Genomic DNA, 19,083 nt, shown 5'->3' with positions numbered 1-19,083 from the left:
CAGATTGTTATGGAACTTTGTTTGCTTTGTGGATGTCTTCTGTCATATTGTTAACTGCTCATTATTTTGGTATGTTAGCTTTATAGCTATTCACTACTACACTTGCTCAAAAACAGGCTGACGTTACTCAATTATGTTGACCTCCTTTGGACAAAAAGCGACTACTAAGCAAAGAAGTAAATGTTCAAGTAAACTTATGTGAGAAATTCTCCAATGGCCTCCACCTCCCAGGTGTGGTCAGCGTCTTTGAACAAGTCATTTACCCCTTTTTCTTGATTGCCTTTTCAAGCAGCTTCTCGTAATAAAGCTTTTCTTTATCGTGTTGGGCGACGAGCTTGTCTACATGCGTGCAGTGTGACTTCTGCATGGAACTGAGATCCTGAAAAATAAAATCATATCTTTGATCAGTTATTCATTTCGTATCATACAGACTTTACAAGATGAGCTGGTAGTTTCATAATAAATCAAAAAACAAACAAAAAATATACTACACATGGATTGCTAGGAACCAATGTCCTGGATTCAAATCCTCCTCTCCAGTCATTATGGTTTATTATGGAGTTTATGGGAACTTTTCAGTTCTACAGGAAACCATGAGATTTTTTTATTCTCACCCATCACTACAAAGTACATGGGCACCAGGCAGGAACAAAACCTTTAGAGGATGCCAATCCATTGTAAAAAATGTCATCATATTTACTACCACGAACTATGAGGACGAGTCAGCTTAATCATCAGCTCGGATAAGTCTAAGGTTATACGGGTTAACCGTACAACCAGGGTGCAAATAACCATCGGGTAAGCATGTAATCAATAAAGTTGCCGAAGTCACATTCTTCGGCAGCGTCATATCAAATGACGGTGATGTGGAAATGGACGTGAAATGTCAGATCAGTAAGGCGACTGGTGTGTTCTGGCGTTTACACCACGTCTGGTCAGCCTCATCTGTATTAACAATTCATCCCAAATGCCATCTATGCCAGCTTCTTCTTCTTTCGGCTGCTCCCATTAGGGGTCACCACAGCGGTCATCTTCTCCCATCTCTTCCTGTCTCGTCATCTTGCTCTCTCACACCCATCACCTGCATGTCCTCTCTCACCAAATCTATAAACCTTCTCTTAGTCCTTCCTCTTCTCCTCTTGCCTGGCTGCTCTATCCTTAGTACCCTTCGCTCATTATGCTCCTCATCTCTCCTCTGCACATGTCCAAACCAACACAATCTCGCCTCTCTGACTTTGTCTCCCAACTTGAGCTGGCCCTCTATTGTCCTCATTTCTATTTCTGTCCATCCTCGCCACACCCAATGCAAATCTTAACATCTTTCCAGTCTCCAGAGGGGACTGGGCGGTCTCGTGGCCTGGAATCCCTACAGATTTTATTTTTTTCTCCAGCCGTCTGGAGTTTTTTTTTTGTTTTTTCTGTCCCCCCTGGCCATTGGACCTTACTCTTATTCGATGTTAATTAATGTTGATTTATTTTGTTTTCTTATTGTGTCTTTTATTTTTCTATTCTTTATTATGTAAAGCACTTTGAGCTACTGTGTGTATGAAAATGTGCTATAGAAATAAATGTTGTTGTTTAACTCTGCCACCTCCAGCTCTGTCTCATGTGCCATCGTCTCCAGCCCATATAACATAGCTGGTCTCAATACTGTCCTGTAGACCAGGAGTGACCACACTTTTTTGGCTTGCGAGCTACTTTTAAAATGACCGGGTCGAAATGATCTACCTACATTAAAAAAGCTATATATATATATACTGAGTATACTTTATACATAAAATGTATGTTGTCGTACCTTGCATAACTGAATAACCTTTAGGGCACAATAACAATTCAATACATTTATGGTCACTACGATATTTGGACTTAATAATCGTCATGTGGGTAAAGGCTGACTCGCATAATTAAGTAAAGCTGAATAATGCAGTCAAGGAGCGTTTGAATTCAGTTGAGTGAAAAATGATGGCTGTCCGATTAACTGCGATTTCAGTTCCCTCTCCTTTCTCTTTCTCAGATCGCTTTTTGAAAGGACATCAGTTATAGTTTTTATGAACAGTCGAAAGTGCCTTTCCACATTTTCCGTCTTTGGAATAGCAACGATAGATTGACAGATCAGACAAACGCACTTCGACTGTGACATTCATCTTCCAATTCCACATCCAGCCCATACCCTCCACAAACAATTTTTTTTTAAAATCCCTTCGTTAGTCGATATAAATTGGAAGGCTAACTAGATCACAGCCAGAGTTTTGCAGTAGCTTGCGTGTTTGATCGTGTGTGTTAGAAGAAAAGAGATCTCAGACTGGCCGCCCTGTATGTCAATCAAGTGGCAAATGCCATAGGGAGGATATATGATAGACCAATGTTTAAAAAACATTTTTTTTTTAATGCAACACGATCTACCGGTCGATCGTGATCGATGTATTGGGCACCCCTGCTGTAGACCTTCCCTTTCACTCTTGCTGATACCCGTCTGTCACAAATCACCCCTGACGCTCTTCTCCAGTCACTCCACCCTGCCTGCACTCTCTTCTTCACCTCACTTCCACACTCCCCATTACTCTGCACTGTTGATCCCAAGTATTTAAACTCATCCACCTTCACCAACTCTCCTCCCCTCATCCTCACCACTCCACTGACCTCCCTCTCATTCACACACGTATTCTGTCCAGGTGGTCCTACTGACCTTCATTCCTCTCCTCTCTAGAGCAGATCTCCACCTCTCCAGGGTCTCCTCATCCTGCTCCCTACTCTCTCTACAGATCACAATGTCATCAGCAGACATCACAGTCCATCAATGTCATTCATGCCAGCAAAACCAATCAAGCGGATTGCTTACAAGCATAGTGTTTTTCAGCCACAGTGCCTCCGACGAACACTCGGCATCTCATACAGAGAGAATGTTACAAATGATGAGGTGTGGAAATGGAGTGGTCACTGGAAGGCCTTGTTAGAGAACACAGGAGGTGCTTAGTCTGACACAAGATGCATTCCAAAGCTGGCCATGCACTGGATGCCACCAAAAAAGGACACGAAAACCAGGCAGGCCTCGCAAAACTTGGAGGTCAACATTTTTTGTTGGCCTGAAAACTGTCAACCTACCAGTGGATGAAGCTGAACTCGGTGCAGCTGATCGAGTGCACTGCCCGATGCGCCAAGGAGCGTGGGGGGACCTAACTAACTAAATAATGTCCATATTTTAGCACCAGGTTAATCTGAAACATAATCTCATATGCAAGTAAAACTTTATAAAACTTAGAAACGCAACAGGTCCATGGAGAAGTATTTCACTAAATATTAGTGGAAGGCATCGAGCCCCGGACAGCCCCCTAACATCTGACAGCTACCAGAAATTAACCGTAGCTCCATGTTTTTTGGGACGACCCCGTACCCACACACACACACAGACGCACACAGAGAACTACACATAGAGACCGTGCAGACCTGAACACACTGCACTGCCGCCACAGAAATCCAAATAAATGCATAAAGAGCCATAAAAGGAAGGCAGATGCACTTCTGATAATGCCACACAATCAGGACAAGCCGGTTTAATTACTATCTCACTCCATCGGAGTTCTAATTAAATGGAAAGTACTCATTGTAGCCCACCTACTCTCCGAGTGAATACATACATAAATTCAGATGAATGCATTGCTTAGGTTTCCAAGTCCCCGTCTTCAGACAGAATGCAAATTTTCCTACTCCTAATAAACTGTTGCTAAGCAGGGAGTTTTCTTGGCAGCTCGGCCTTATAATCGACCGCACACAACAACACTGCCACATAAAGATGAAGGTCGCAAACAAGACGCGCAAATCAGAAAGCAGCCGCTAACCAACAGTGCAATGAAGACATTCCAAGTGTATCCTGGGACTGAAGGGCACGTCCTCTTTCTAGGCTTGTACAGGGGAAGACCCCTTTAATTTGGGGGGTCTTCATAATTCTCGATAAAAATGATCCAGCAGGTCTCTCTGTCTGAAAAAAACATGAATCGAGAATGTGGGGACACCTAGTGGAGGACTAACTAAGGGGAAGCAGTTCATTGAGAAGGGTCTTAGCTGTAGACCTCCGGAGCTCCTCGAATCAGCTGATCAGTTTATGACACATGATTTACACTATGAGAAGGATCTGGTTGCGGCCCGCAGAGCTTCACGATGTGCCTGCTTGAAAGTTGGCATTTTCATTGAGCCGTTCCACAACCTTCATCTTGACCTTAGTGTAAGAATATTTGATGAGAACGAAGCACAGCGCACGAAATGAAATGTGTGTTGTCCTGGAGTGTAAAATTATTCTCTTTTGAAATTACAGACTGTGTGGCGAGTGGCTGGGGGTGCTACCAAGCCGGGACGACCAGGAGGACCTGAGGAGGGCTTGCGCCTCCTCCAGACCACAAAGGGGCAACCGTCCTGGTGGCTTTGGGGACCACGGGAACAGAGCATAGAAGCTCAACACTATAAGGTCCCATGGTCACCACCAGGGGGCACCCCAATGCCTGAGGAGCCCTGGCCCTCAGCACTTCCGCCACACCCAGAAGTGCTGGGGGGAAGAAGGCCAGGGACACCCGGAGTGCTTCCGGGTACGCAGCTGGTACTTCTGCCACACTGGGGAGTGCCGGCGGAAGCTAATCGGGAGGCACCCGGAGCTCATCCGGGTGGGAATAAAAGGGGTTGCCTCCCTCCATTCGATGGCTGGAGTCAGGAGGAAGAGAGACGGAGCTCGGAGGAGAGGAGTGGAGGTGGTCAGGAAGAAGGAGAAGAGGCATTGTGTGAAGGGCCTGGACTTTGGGGTGATTGGTGCTGCGGCACTGGGTTTGTGTGTGTAAATACTGTAAATAAACGTGTTGTGGTGCTTTAAAATCATGTCTACCTGTCTGTGTCCGGCCTGTATCCCACAACTGCTTAAATGAAGTTTTAAGTTTGCTAAAAAAACACAGGATGGCCTGGATTTATAGAACTCTTACAGGGGTAATTAACATTGAAGGCATCCTCTCTTATACAGTCTTCTTGTAATATACAGTATTAGCAATTTGTAATTTTAGTACATCTGATTCAGTCAGTTTATAACTTAATGGCAGAGGGGACGGAAAACCGTACGGATGTGCACAGGATTGTAGCAGTGGCGAGGATGCTAAGATTCACAGCACTTGAAGACTGTGATTTGTTTAATTCATAATGGGGACCCCAGGAATACTCCGACCTGGCATGCACTGTACACACTCACACATGGAGACATTGATTAGTGGCTCAATGTACCAATAAATAAAGAATATATAAATCAAGTAATGAACAAAATAAAACAATATTGCACAAAAACATGTATGCAAAAGCCCTCCCCAGTTTCCCGATGGTGATAAATATTCACGTACACTATCCAGTAAACAATTAACACTAACAAGAAAGTCCAACACAGTCCAGTCTAGCAGAAGCGGATGATGACAGAGAGTGGACAGTCGTCTGAAGGAAATGTAAAGTTTTGTCCTACCAGGTCCCTGCTGCAATTTGATGATTTGCTCTGACTGGAAGTGACCCTCAGATGAACACGCATCCAGCCAAGAAAAAATCGCATGGTAAAACAGGCACAGGACAGAACACACATCCTGAAGAAGCTGAAATCCACGGTAGTTGAAGCTGTAATCCAATAGTGTGTGTGATGTGTAGAGACAAACGCAGGCTGCTGATTGAGTCTTCTTGGCTCCATTTTAAAGAGCTTGCTTAATAAACCTTCTTCCCAGCAATCCCTGTGCCCCCCCGAATCTGACCAATAGTGTAATATTGCTGGGGCTACTGGGAGTTGTAGCCAAATTTAATTAGCATAGCTACGGGATTACAGTTTGGGAATGGAAAATAGTGTGAAAAGAATCAAAGACTGAGTCGTTCATTGCAAGAAAAACTAGCTGATCAAACATGTCTGATGTCGCATGTCCCCAAACATCCATCCATCATCCAACCCGCTATATCCCATCTACGGGGTCACGGGGGTCTGCTGGAGTCAATCCCAGCCAACACAGGGCACAGGGCAGGAAACAAACCCCAGGCAGGGTGCCAGCCCACTGCAGGGCACACACACCAAGCACACACCAGGGCCAATTTAGAATCGCCATTCCACCTAACCTGCATGTCTCTGGACTGTGGGAGGAAACCCGCGCAGACATGGGGAGAACATGCAAACTCCACGCAGGGAGGAGCCGGGGAGCGATGTCCCCAGACACCTATGTGGAATTTCAACTTAAGTAACAGCTCATCAGAAGGACATAGAAAAATGACATATAGGAACTGATGTCAAGAGACCAAGACATGCCAGAACAAAACAGAGTGGCCATTTTGTTTGGACGTCGAAGAACGCAGATTTATGCGTCTCACAGACTGCTAAATTAAAAAGCCACCCAGGACAATATCTGCCATTGTCGATGTTGATTTTTCCGTAAGCTTTTCAAAGACCAAATCCAGACTTCTACTGTTTAATTTCCTATCGCATTTTCCTTCTACGGCAGTGTTTCCCAACTTTATTTCTGTGGTGGCACACTTTTTGTAAATATACAAATATCCCAAGGCACATCACTGTTTTACTAACCTCAAACACATTCTGTCATACACAGCCTCAAATGTACAAAACGGGTGGGACTAGCGGAGACGCCGCTGAATAAAAGCAGCTTCAAGATCAGCATTCGCAGACCCCGCACTTAGTGAGCACCTTGGGCACATTTCTCAGCTGCTTGCCCCCAGTCTGCCTCAGAGGCAACTCGTAGGCCCCACAATCGCCCGGCCCTGTGAGACTCGCTGGCGACCCCACATACCCAGGGCAGATGGACTTTAGCAGCTAGGAGACACGTCCAAAGTATTCGAGCATTGCGATCGCAGAGCTACTTTTACGGCAGCTTCTCCAGGTGGTCCTGTCCTCTTCTATCTGCAGAGTTTGTACCTCTTAGGTGTACTACACCCTCATTTCCATGGCACACCTGACTAGCTCTCATGGCGCAACACTGTGCCACACTGTTCGGCTGGTATTCCTGTTACACTTTAACAAATACCACATAGTTTTAACATTACCATACTTTGACTTTCTATCTTGAGTGATGTACGCAAATTATGGCACCTGGTGTGGGGTGATTGCTGCTTTCTTAATCACGGGGCTATCAAGGCTGAGAGGTCGCACCTCCATTAGAAGAACAAAGGAGGTAGAAGTAAGGACCCTGTTGGTTGATAAGCGGCGTGTAACCAACTTTGTGCGTCTCGGGGATATCCTTATGTTTGTTAGTGGAGTTCCTATGTGGAGTACCGAGAAGCGACAGCCTTGACGTATCACTCGTGCACATGTATGTGGAAGGGGGTCCTGTGTGGGACATTAAAGATTAGTGAGTGGCAGTATGACGTCACTCGTCTGTAACTGTGTAAATAGGATCTCTGAGTGTGTGTTTCTGTTACTCTTAAGGTGCGGGAGAAGACCAAACTAGTAATAAACCTACCAAGTCTTACCCACCTTACTGTGAAGAAAGACACGAATGGCTGGGTGTATCACGTAACATCACTTTTTATGTGTAATCGCAACGCCATTTTGTTTTCCGTTTGGGCGTCACTATGTTCGGTTTCTCTCTCTGCCGTACCCACTGAGGTCTTTCCCAGAATTTCCCGGGGTGTGCTTCTTTGTGACTTCAGTTTGGCAACAACATAAAAGTCACTCCGAGCTTGCTGAATAAACTGTGTTTCACTGCATTCAAAGATCGTAATTTAGTTCTCCCCAGATTTTCAAATCCCCACTAATGTTTTTGACTCCATATTTTTCAGTCGTGTTCTGCCATTGGTCTCCATGTCTCCTGGTTTTGACCCTGGGCCCATTCTTTGACTTTCGAGTCTCCTTATCATGTTATTTTCCTTTAACGGATTCTTGTGAGACAACACAATCCCAAGTTCAGATCTCTTTACTTGCCATTCTTTGGGCTGCAAACTCCATTATTACACAGTGTGAGCCGACCGATATGGATTTTGAGGAAAAAAGCAATACTTTACCTTGGTTTGTTTTTTCTTCAGTGAATTGAGTTCTTTTTGCTGTTTCTTTAGTAATTTAAGATACGTCTGAAAAAGAGTAGACAACAGCCATACTATTTATTTAGAACATGGGTGGAGGTTTTGACTATTATTTGACAACCAACAATACACAAACGAGCTGCGTTACCCATCTGAGACGTGTTGAAATTTAAGAAATCAACGTAGACATCAGCATTAACATTTGCACAGCACCATCTGTTGGAATGTATTTTGTAATGTGTGTAGTTATAAACTGTATTGTATTTTTCATTCCAACAGATGGTGCACCACAACCGTATGTTGTAATAAAATGCATGACTACAAATGCTTGTAATGCACCATCTGTTGGAATGATATAGACATAGCAACCAGACAGACACATGGATGCAGAGACACACAAATGCTTATCTTTTTTATTAAGGTACACTTCTGCTCTGGCAAACTGATGCCAGTTGGGCAATCTATAGCAGTACATTTTTCAATTGTAATAGTCAGAACTAATTACATCTGCTTAATATTGAAATTGACACAAATATCAAATCACAAGGAAGTTGTGCATTGTCATGCATGCATGCCTGGGGACCACCTTGTTGGCTCTTGGAGTAAGCAGTTCCACCCTGGGATGAGAGTTTACGCTGAGACTAATGACATTAATGACATCTTCTCTTTCCCCTGCGGCATAGAAAAGCCACCTAAAGATGATGCCTAGCTCCGCCCCGAGCCTCTGAGAAGACTCCGCCCACTTCAAGCACCAATGATATCAAAAACTATCTAACCAGGGAACGTGGTGTGGTGTCAGACATTGACCGTCTAGAGACGAGGACAGAGCTCCAAATCTACAGCTAATCGAAGTGCGGATACGTCATGGCTATTAAAAGACGTACAGTGGGACCTCGGCTTACGACCGTAATTCGTTCCAAAACTCTGCTCGCAACCCGATTTGGTTGTGACCCAAAGTAATTTCCCCCATAGGATTGTATGTAAATATAATTAATCCGATCTGGACTGTACGAACTGTATGTAAAAATATATTTTTTAAAGATTTGTAAGCACAAAAATAGTTAATTATACCATAGAATGCATAGTGCAATAGTAAACTAAATTTAAAACCATTGAATAACGCTGAGAAAACCTTGAACAGAAAAAACTAACATTGCAGTCTCTTTAAAAACAAGCCCGGTGCATTCGTTAACTGCCTTCTCGCTCTTTCTCTCTCACTCTCTTTCTCTCTCACTCTCTTGCTCTCTTTCTCTCTCACTCTCTTTCTCTCTTTCTCTCTCACTCTCGCTCTTTCTCTCTCACTCTCTTTCTCTCTCTCTCTCGCTCTCTTTCTCTCTCACTCTCTCTCTTTCTCTCTCTCTCTCTTGCTCGCTCGCTGCACAGGGAGAACACATGCGGAAATCATCGGCACGTATGAACTGGAAGGGAAGGCTTGTTCGTCACCCGAGTGTGTGATCGTGAACAGATGCAAAAGTTTGGCAAACTTTTTGGTCGTATCCTGATTTGTACGTGGTCCGAGACGTTCGTGACCTGAGGTTCCACTGTATTTTTGACTCATTTTCGCCCCTGTGTGGCTGTATTTTGCTTGTAATTAAACAAGGTGACTCGGCTGGCACTACCAGGGTTGTCTTAACAGCATTATAGGTCCCTGGGCAAAGCAGTGCACTGGGGCACCTACCTACACAACCCCTCAGCAAGTCACAACATACACAGATTAGCATGATGCCCCCGGGCAAATGCCCAGTGTACCCATGTGTCGAAGACGGCCCTGGGCACCACAAGGTTTTACTCTGCCTTCGACTGTCAGTTTCCTATCCACGTTGCAACGCGTACAATACTCTGTATGAATAAAGACAAATTGGCTTAATAAGTAGCTTGGATTTTAATCAATTTGAGGATTCATAGTAAACATTTCGGCTTTAAATGAAAAGACCAGTTTTACCTTCATTTGCTTCAAATCCTCAATGTTCACTTGAGGTACGAGTGTGGCTGGGGCTGGAAAAAAAAAAAAAAGAAGAAGAGGAGGATTGAAGCCATCAATGACGGTGGGATAAAGTGAGTAACCCAGTTAAGACAGAAATCTGCTTTCTTAACAACACGTGCGAGTGCGCTTCTGGAGTTCTCCTTTGGAAAACCCCGTCATGTCTCAGCCAGGATTCCTCCTCTGGCCGGCGCTCGCATTCATGTTTGATGGCTCTTTTGTTCATTCCAATATTATTATTTATTTATGTTGAATATGTGCATCATTCTTTATTATTGGATTTGTCTGATTATGTAAGCTGTCATTGTTACGTTCCATGTGTTTTGTGGGTGGTCCCCCAAGAGGCAGGGCCAACCTACTAAACTGGCCAGAAATTGCCCACCTCAGTTCTATCCATTCAACCATTATCCAACCTCCTATATCCTAACTACAGGATCACGGGGGTCTGCTGGAGCCAATCCCAGCCAACACAGGGCGCAAGGCAGGAAACAAACCCCGGGCAGGACGCCAGCCCACCGCAGGCCACACACACACACCAAGCACACACAGGGACAACTTAGAATTTCCAATGCACCTAACCTGCATGTCTTTGGACTGTGGGAGGAAACTGGAGCACCCAGAGGAAACCCACAAGGCAGCAGCTCTACCACTGCGCCACCGTGCCACCCCACCTCAGTTCCTGGTGTGTCATTTCAAATGTGCTGAGGTGTGATCAGCTCTTGGGCTTTTTTTTTTTTGTGTCCTCAGTGATTTACTGGATTTCTTTGACCTCGCCTTGTAATTTGACCACTCTTGGAAATTCCTACTGGGACTTTAATTCTCCTTGGATTGCTTTACTGGCAACTTCTTTTTGTACTATATGGGAGCTTCTGCGTTTAACAGAGCCTTTGAAAATAAATGTTTTATTTTATAAATATTCTATGGGGCTCTTTTTGTATCTAGCCAGGGTTTTTGATGGGATTTCCCCCTCTAGTGGGCATGGTTGGAACTGTTAGGAATTTATATGTTTTTGATTAGACTTCCCCCTCTAGTTGGCATCGTTGGAACTGTTCGGGACTTGCATGTTTTTGAGACTCTGAGCTCATAACAGGTTGGGAGCATGTGCTAATTATATAAGCGTGTTGCTGCACCCACCACACGATGAACCACCTGGATTGAGACCCAAGTGCAGCGGGTGACACCTCAGCACCACACTGGAATAGTGTGAGTTATTTTTTTTTGTTTGTTAGTTTTTTTCATGGTGCCAGTCCTGCCACCAACCCCTCAGTTTTCCCTGTAAACTGGAGGACCTGATGTAATAATCCAAAGTGGCAGCCCCTAACGGGTGCAGTCGAAGGAAGAAGAAGAAGAAGAAGAAGATGAAGATCAAACCCAGCTCAAGTGTTACAATTCTGCTTCCGTACCTTTCTTGGTGTCATTGCTGCCTCCCAGGGCAGAATTTGAGTTTTGTCTCAATTCCGAGCTGCTCTTTGGCGTCACGCTTGCTTTCACTTGGTTGACTTTGCCTTTCTTGTCATTTTTGGAATTATTATTTGGCACATCGGCAATATCACTCTGAAAAATAATGAGAAGTCATGGTTAGCCCCAATACTCAAATAGTGAGGATCGAATGACATTAGTGGGCCCAAAGTGTGTCAAGAAACCATGCCTGACAGCATGACAGCACCCCCAACAACCTGGATTGGTGACACACCAAATTCTGAGCCCACCATCTGTGTCCCTCAGCAGACATCGAGATTCCTCACACCAGGTTAAGTTCTACTGGCCCACAGCTGTCCAGTTTTGGTGACTCTGTGCCCACTGCTGTCTTATGTTGTGGAACCCAACATGGTCTTCTGCTGTTGTCGCTCATCTGTCACAAGGTTAGGTGTGTTGTGCATCCTGAGATGCCTTTCTGCCCTCCTTGGTGGTGCAGAGGGGTTTTCTGAGTTACAGCATCGTTTCTGTCAGCTCAAACCAATCTGCCCATCCACCTCTGACCCCTCTCATTAAGAAGGCATTTCCATCTGCAGATCTTCCACTCACTCGCACCATTCTGAGCAAACTTTAGAGTGATCTTTCCTAATTACTTGGTTGTGTGGGGCGTGTGAACACCACTCCCTAACCCTGGCCAGGGGGCTCTGATAGCAGAAGCCTATGGAGGGAGCGATATCTCCATTCTATGTCAGCACACAGAGGTAGAAGGGTGTGATAGTGGTAACATCGGGAGTAGCATCCAAACAACCACTGAATGGTACACGGGATGGACCTGGGAACCTGGAAGGTGAGCACAGTGGCCAACTGCCTGCTATGGACAGAACGTAACCCATACACTGGGTGACAGCATCCCATCTGGCAAGCCTTGGTATGGATGCCCACAGGGCACCATGGGAGATGTGGTTCTGTGAGACTGCCTGGTAGTTCTGTAGGGGCCACCAGGGGGAGCTCTTGTAAATTAATGTTACAAGGACCATGGTGGTCCATCCCTGACCTGAAAACAACAGATTAAGCACCGCAAGTACACCAGAGTTAAAACAGAGCCCTCCACTCGACTCAGAGAGCTGGAGTTGGGTGAGGAAGAGAGAATGGAGATGGAGAAGAAGAACAGGAGGAAGAGGAAAAGAAAGGGTTGTGCTGCATCCTGAACAAAAGACGTCTGAATGAAGGTATCGTTTACATTAAAAGCACTTTAGTTGAACTGGGACTGTTGTGGTGCAGTTGTGTCTGGTGGTGCGGGGCGGGGGGCTCAACCTCAATCTGCTTTGTTTATAATGGTAGCGGGCTGTGATTGGTTTACACATCCAAGAATCGCGCTTGATCACCCCTGATGATTGCGTTACTTTCTCTAAAGGGGTCTCCTCCACTCAGGTCTGACGCTCGCACTCAACTCTCCACATCAGGGGGTCAACTAAGAGACTTGCAAGGGAAAAGGGCTGAGATACAGCAGCAGTTACAGAAAAACTCAAAGACGCCCGTCTGGCACCAGCAATCCTGCCAGCATCCAAATCACTTAAGGTCCTATTTTGCCCCCTTCGGGTATCTGCCAGATCTGATGCACTGCACTGCTGCCAGCTGATTGGCTGAGCAGATAATTACATGGATAAGCGGGTGTACGGGTGGTCCTAATATCTGCGTGAACATTTTACTTATAAAGATTGCAAAAATTTTTTATGTTGAGTTAAAGCCAACAATTGCAGAGCCCCTGAGTGGAAATTATGTCGTTTTTTTTTTTTTTCTGTCCAGATCATTTCAAGTGCGCAGTAACTGAAAAGGGGCTCCATACCTATACGTACTTTCTAATGCATAATAAATTCTTTTTCATAGTTGCACTTAGGCAAAATGGAAATTGGAGACTTTATAGAAGTATATTTTTCAACTTGGTTTTAAGCACGGGCGGCACGGTGGCACAGTGGTAGTGTTGCTGCCTCGCAGTTAGGGGACCTGGGTTCGCTTCCCGGGTCCTCCCTGCGTGGAGTTTGCATGTTCTCCCCGTGTCTGCGTGGGTTTCCTCCCACAATCCAAAGACGTGCAGGTTAGGTGGATTGGTGATTCTGAATTGGCCCTAGTGTGTGATTGGTGTGTGTTTGTGTGTGTCCTGCGGTGGGTTGGCACCCTGCCCAGGATTGGTTCCTGCCTTGTGCCCTGTGTTGGCTGGGATTGGCTCCAGCAGACCCCCCATGACCCTGTGTTCAGATTCAGCGGGTTAGAAAATGGATGGATGGATGGGTCTTAAGCACAAAGACGTAACGTTTGTTCTTGCAGTTCATCATGGATACGTTATCACTGAGAGGCATCGGGGGCTCCGTACAAATGAAAGTGTGCAGTGACTGAATGTTTTTTTTTCCTGTTATTTTTAATAATAATAATAATAATAATAATAATAATAATACATTTTATTTATTTGTAGGCGCCTTTCTAAACACTCCAGGACACCGAAAAAAAGACAAAACACAGATTATAAACAAAACTAAAATACAGAAGTTAAAATCAGACAGAGCAATTGTAATCAAAGAGAAAAAGCCGTCTTAAACAAATGAGTTTTAAGTTTAGATTTGAAAAGTGAAAATGATTCAATATTTCTAAGCTCAGATGGTAGTGAGTCCCAGAGCTGGTGGTAAGATGGACGAAGGGGACAGTCAAGTGGATGGAGGAAGAGGATCTGAGGGTGCGGGAGGGAATGGCAACATGGAGGAGGTCAGACAGATATGGAGGGGCGAGGCTGTGGAGAGCCTTAAAAGTTAGCAGGAGAATTTGGAATTGAATTCAGAACTGAACTGGAAGCCAATGAAGCTGCTGCAGGACGGGAGTGATGTGGTGAATAGAGGGGGCTCTAGTGATGATGTGGGTGGGCAGCTGAATTCTGGACCAGTTGAAGCTTATAAAGAGATTTGTGAGAAAGACCAAAGAAAAGGGAATTCCAATAATCCAGACGAGAAGTGACCAGGCTATGAACGAGGATAGCAGTGGTGTGGGAAGTGAGGGACGGGGGGACGAATACGATTAACGTTACGCAAGAGGAAATATGGAGACCGGGAGATGTTATTGATGTGGGACTGGAAGGATAAAGTACTGTCAAGGATGACACCTGGGAGACAGAGGAATTATTAATAACAAATGAGAAATGATCAGTTTTGGATAATGTGGATTTTGTACCAATGAGGAGAACCTTAGTTTTGTCATTTGTTATTGAATTTAAGAAAGTTTGAAGAAAACCAGAATTTGATTTCTGCTATGCATTCAGTAAGTGAGGAGGGTGGAAAGGAAGCAGCAGGTTTGCTAGTGAGATGGAGCTGGGGGTCATCAGCATAACAGTGGAAGCTAATGTAAAAGATAATACCAAGGAGAAGGAGGTAAATGATGAAGAGGAGGGGCCGCAGGACAGAGCCCACCTGAAGTAACAGTGGTGGGCTGGGATGAGAATGTTTTAAGCTGAACAGACCGAGTGCGGCCTGAGAGGTAGGATCTGAACCAATCTAGTGGTGTGTGGGTAATGCCAATCGAAGATAATCTATTGAGAAGATCCCAATACAGAGCCCACATGTGAGACCCAGATGAAATTTATAAACGACAAACGCTGCATAGACCTATGTGACCATAGCAAGCGGTGCGCATGCGCAAGTACAAAGCACGCACTTAAATCTATCTGCTGCACACCAGAAAAAAAAAAAATTACACAGTCCCCTCAGGGGCTCCTTCAAAAATAAAAAAATACTTTTTTTTTTCTTTTTTTACTTTAAGCGTATGAAACTATTCATTTCTTACTTGAAAACGAACAAGGATTTTTTTTTTTTTTTTAACAAAGTGTTTTTTTCTGGGTGTTTATCCGGGTCACTGTACGTGATTGAGGAAAAAAAAAAGTCATTTCAGGAAAGAAACCAAAAAAAGAAAAAGCGTTTACCTGTTTTAATAAAAAATATGAAAATGAAAGTTAAGGCACTGATGTTTAGTCAAGAGAGGCGTTTGGGGGTGGCAAGTGTGGCCACCGCGCCTAAGGGTGCCCCGCTTTTGAGGTCCGAGCGGATTTGTCAAGTTATATTCTGATAAAGTCCGCGTGTTACTGTATCTTGCAAAAAATTAGCTGGATACTTTAATGAGAAAATCCGGTGTATGCTAACATTATTTTTTATTAAATTCACGCGCAAGTTTATACAGTCCACACACACACACACACACACACAGGTAAGAGCGTTTGACGTAACCTGCCCCGCGTGGGGTTGATCAGCCCTAGGCTCCCACACACCCCTAAGGCCGCCTCTGCGTAGCATTAAAAATGGATGTGAAACGGTAACAAACCGTCTGAAACGTCCTGATAGTCACGCGGTCCGACTCTCCTATTCACAAATTACAAGGATTCGCAAAGTTAAAATAATATGTTTATAAAGAACGATAAAAATTCCATTAACAAGAACCAACAATAAACCGAGGAGCGACTGATTCACTTCAGATCTTCAAAGGTGGGCTACACAGCCCGAGGCTATAATTTCAAAAGCAAAATGTGTTTTTTTTTTTTTTTGTCTTCAGTGCCCCCGTAGCTCTCTACACACGAACCTGCTGTGTCAGTATAACTGTGAATCAGCAACACGACGCCTCCAACCGACGGCGTCCTGCCTAATGAAGTGGAACTGAACTGCGTGAGTTATCACCGGGGCGCGCGATCACTCGGGCTGCATTTGCATTACTGGCTGTGTGGGCTTGGAAGGCGGGTTTGGAGCCACTCAGCCACGTCTCTCCTCTCCTCTCACTGGCTGGAATCCACCTTCAGATTGTACGTTTCCAGGACTAATACTTCTGCTTGTAGTATGACACCGGATACGTTTTACACATTACTTGAAGCACACATTGCCAAACTTGCTTTAACAGTCTCGATACGTTACGATCCTTAACAAACTGTGTGTCTTTGCCGCATTTTATGTAGTTGATGATCAGTTCATCCTGCGATGGGCTGGCGCCCTGTCCGGGGTTTGTTTTCGGCCTTGCGCCCTGTGTTGGCTGTGATCGGCTCCAGTAGACCCCCGTGCCCCTGTAGTTTGGATATAGCGGGTTGGATAATGACCGACTGACTGATGATCAATTCAGGTCTGATGGACAGAATTTCAGGAGGAGGAGGAGAGGGGATCCAGTTTAGTGGTCTCACGATCATATCTGCTTTTTTCGGATGATATTGTGCTGTGACGTTAGAGACGAGAACTGGATGTTTGTAGCCGAGTGTGTCATTCGACCATCAGAACAGACCATTTGTACACATCGATATGATTTCAACATTTACTGCACTTATTTTTTATTATGTGGTGGAGAAGGAAATATTATTTTGTGATGTAAGGCGTGCCACAAATTCACCAGTTTATTCCATCCATTATTCAACCCGCCACTACAGGGTCACGGGGGTCTGCTGGAGCCAATCCCAGCCAACACAGGGAGCAACGCAAGAAACAGACCCCGGGAAGAGCGCCAGCCCACCACAGCACCACTTTATTAAAAAAGAAAATGTAACTCGTCTTCCATAACCATAAAAACCTTTAGTGCACACACACAAATTAAATTAAAAATTTCTTTGCCTAAAGTGCAAAGATATGTGTGGGGGGATTTGACACCAGGAGCAATTTGCAGTGTAGCAGCAAAGGGGGCGTTCCTTATGCAAATATATTCACTCTATGCAAATTAAAAATTCTGCGCCATTGTGACTTTATAGCAGTACAACAATTATTCATAAAATAGCCTTGCAGATTGAAACAATTGATTGATATTGACAGGTAAAACATGGCTTAAATGTAACTTTACATGCATTTACCTCTTCAAAATTCACTACTTTAACCAGGGCTGGCACTCTGGCTCTATTTGCAGCACAAGGCTAAATTGAAAATGTCGCACCCAAACTATCGAGTCTTGAAGGCACGAGTTGTGCGTACAATAGATGATGACATATCAATGGCTGGGATGGAGGGAGGACCCCTTTGGTGCTTCCAGCACATGGGGGCAAAAGATCTGCCAAAAGAGTTGGCTTGAATGTTACAGTTGGCCCTGGTTTGAACTGTTCATTGTATTGCACTTTTTGACACTGACAATAAACAATTAATGCAATGTGTTTTTACAAGACTTTTGTTTAGTGTATTTGCCTAATTTCTCCTAAAAATTGACATCATGTTGAGTTGCAAAAGTCCATAACGTCCTCGAACTGTCCGCCTAAGTACTTAGTCACTTATTCCTTGCGTCCCTGATTTCTCTGCCTGAATGAATACTTTGTACGTTTGCACAAAATGAAGCAAGTTTGCATTAGTGCCCCTGTAGCCAGAATTTGACTTATAATTGTCATTTAAGCACACATGATATGAAAAGCCATGAAATGAACATGTCCCACAATGCAATATGGACCAGTCCAAATACAATCTTACAGTCAATGGCTGTCTTATGACAGAAAATGGCTCAGCAGGCCACAAATTATACATATTTAGTACATTAATTTATGGTGAAAAATTACAGCGTAAGAATTTCTGTGAAATCCAGGAAGCATTTGTCTTTCAGTGTAACTGTAAATGTATTCTGGGTCTCGTTCTCCAATATTACATTTTGTCTAAAGATCTTAAGTCAATCATTGTGACAAATATATATAAAAAACTGAGTATATCAGGATGGGGGCAAATACTTTTTCACAGCAATCTATCTATCTATCTATCTATCTATCTATCTATCTAATCCTGCCAACTACGCTATCTATCTATCTATCTATCTATCTATCTATCTATCTATCTATCTATCTAATCCTGACAACTATGCTATCTATCTATCTATCTATCTATCTATCTATCTATCTATCTATCTATCTATCTATCTATCTATCTATCTATCTATCTATCTAATCCTGCCAACTACGCTATCTATCTATCTATCTATCTATCTATCTATCTATCTATCTATCTATCTATCTATCTATCTATCTATCTATCTATCTATCTATCTATCTGTAATTAATGGTCTAACCAATCCTCTGGACCGACTTCGGCGCCATCACACTTTCCACGTGCACTCATCTTCACTCACCGTTTCTATTCCCATCGCTCTCATTTGGTCAGCCCTCTTTTCCGTGATTGACAGAAACTTCTTTGGGTCGGACAGAGCATCGACGATGGCTGTTGAATATCAAAAAACACACAAGCAAATGAATGGAAGGTGTCTTTGGTTATTTTGTTAGTTGGTTTTATCTTCAGCCTTTACAAATTAGGGTTAGGGTTAGGGTTAGGGTTATAAACAAGTTTCAAATAAGATATTTATTAGGTAGAAAATGAGGAATCATATAGAATTAGAAAGCACATACCAGCCTGAAAATAATGCATTTTTTGTCAAAAAATAATAATAATAAAAAATAAAAAAAGATACAAATGAAGCAGTCTGGGATATAAAAATGAGTTAGTCAAGTGGTTGTATCCCCTCGGGTGAACGACAAATGAAAAAACAGTTTCATGAAACAGAAATGAGTTTTATCTGCAGGTTGCCTGTAATGAGGCTATGAAAATGATCAAGTTAATGATGTGTAAAGTTCGTTCAGAAGGCTTCTAGTCTTTCTGAGTTTTGTGTTTGGCAGCAATATGAATACACCATAATCTGTT

The 19,083-nt window shown here is 43.8% G+C and overlaps 1 protein-coding gene across 4 annotated transcripts in view; it reads right to left on the bottom strand.

The window, feature by feature from the left end:
• Nucleotides 1–19,083, bottom strand: part of LOC120516316 (1-phosphatidylinositol 4,5-bisphosphate phosphodiesterase beta-4) — a 266,954-nt gene that overhangs the window by 21,292 nt on the left and 226,579 nt on the right. For all 4 annotated transcript variants that reach the window (XM_039737903.1, XM_039737905.1, XM_039737904.1 and 1 more), the window contains 5 exons: nucleotides 18,518–18,606; nucleotides 11,407–11,557; nucleotides 9,965–10,017; nucleotides 8,005–8,070; nucleotides 264–379 (listed from right to left, as the gene is read on the bottom strand). In XM_039737903.1, the coding sequence (XP_039593837.1) occupies nucleotides 264–379; nucleotides 8,005–8,070; nucleotides 9,965–10,017; nucleotides 11,407–11,557; nucleotides 18,518–18,606 (475 nt within the window). The remainder of the gene's footprint in view (nucleotides 1–263; nucleotides 380–8,004; nucleotides 8,071–9,964; nucleotides 10,018–11,406; nucleotides 11,558–18,517; nucleotides 18,607–19,083) is intronic.

Source organism: Polypterus senegalus, chromosome 16 (assembly GCF_016835505.1).
Source record: "Polypterus senegalus isolate Bchr_013 chromosome 16, ASM1683550v1, whole genome shotgun sequence".
In the NCBI taxonomy this organism is placed as follows: domain Eukaryota; kingdom Metazoa; phylum Chordata; class Cladistia; order Polypteriformes; family Polypteridae; genus Polypterus; species Polypterus senegalus.
This window is presented reverse-complemented; position numbering and strand designations above follow the sequence as displayed.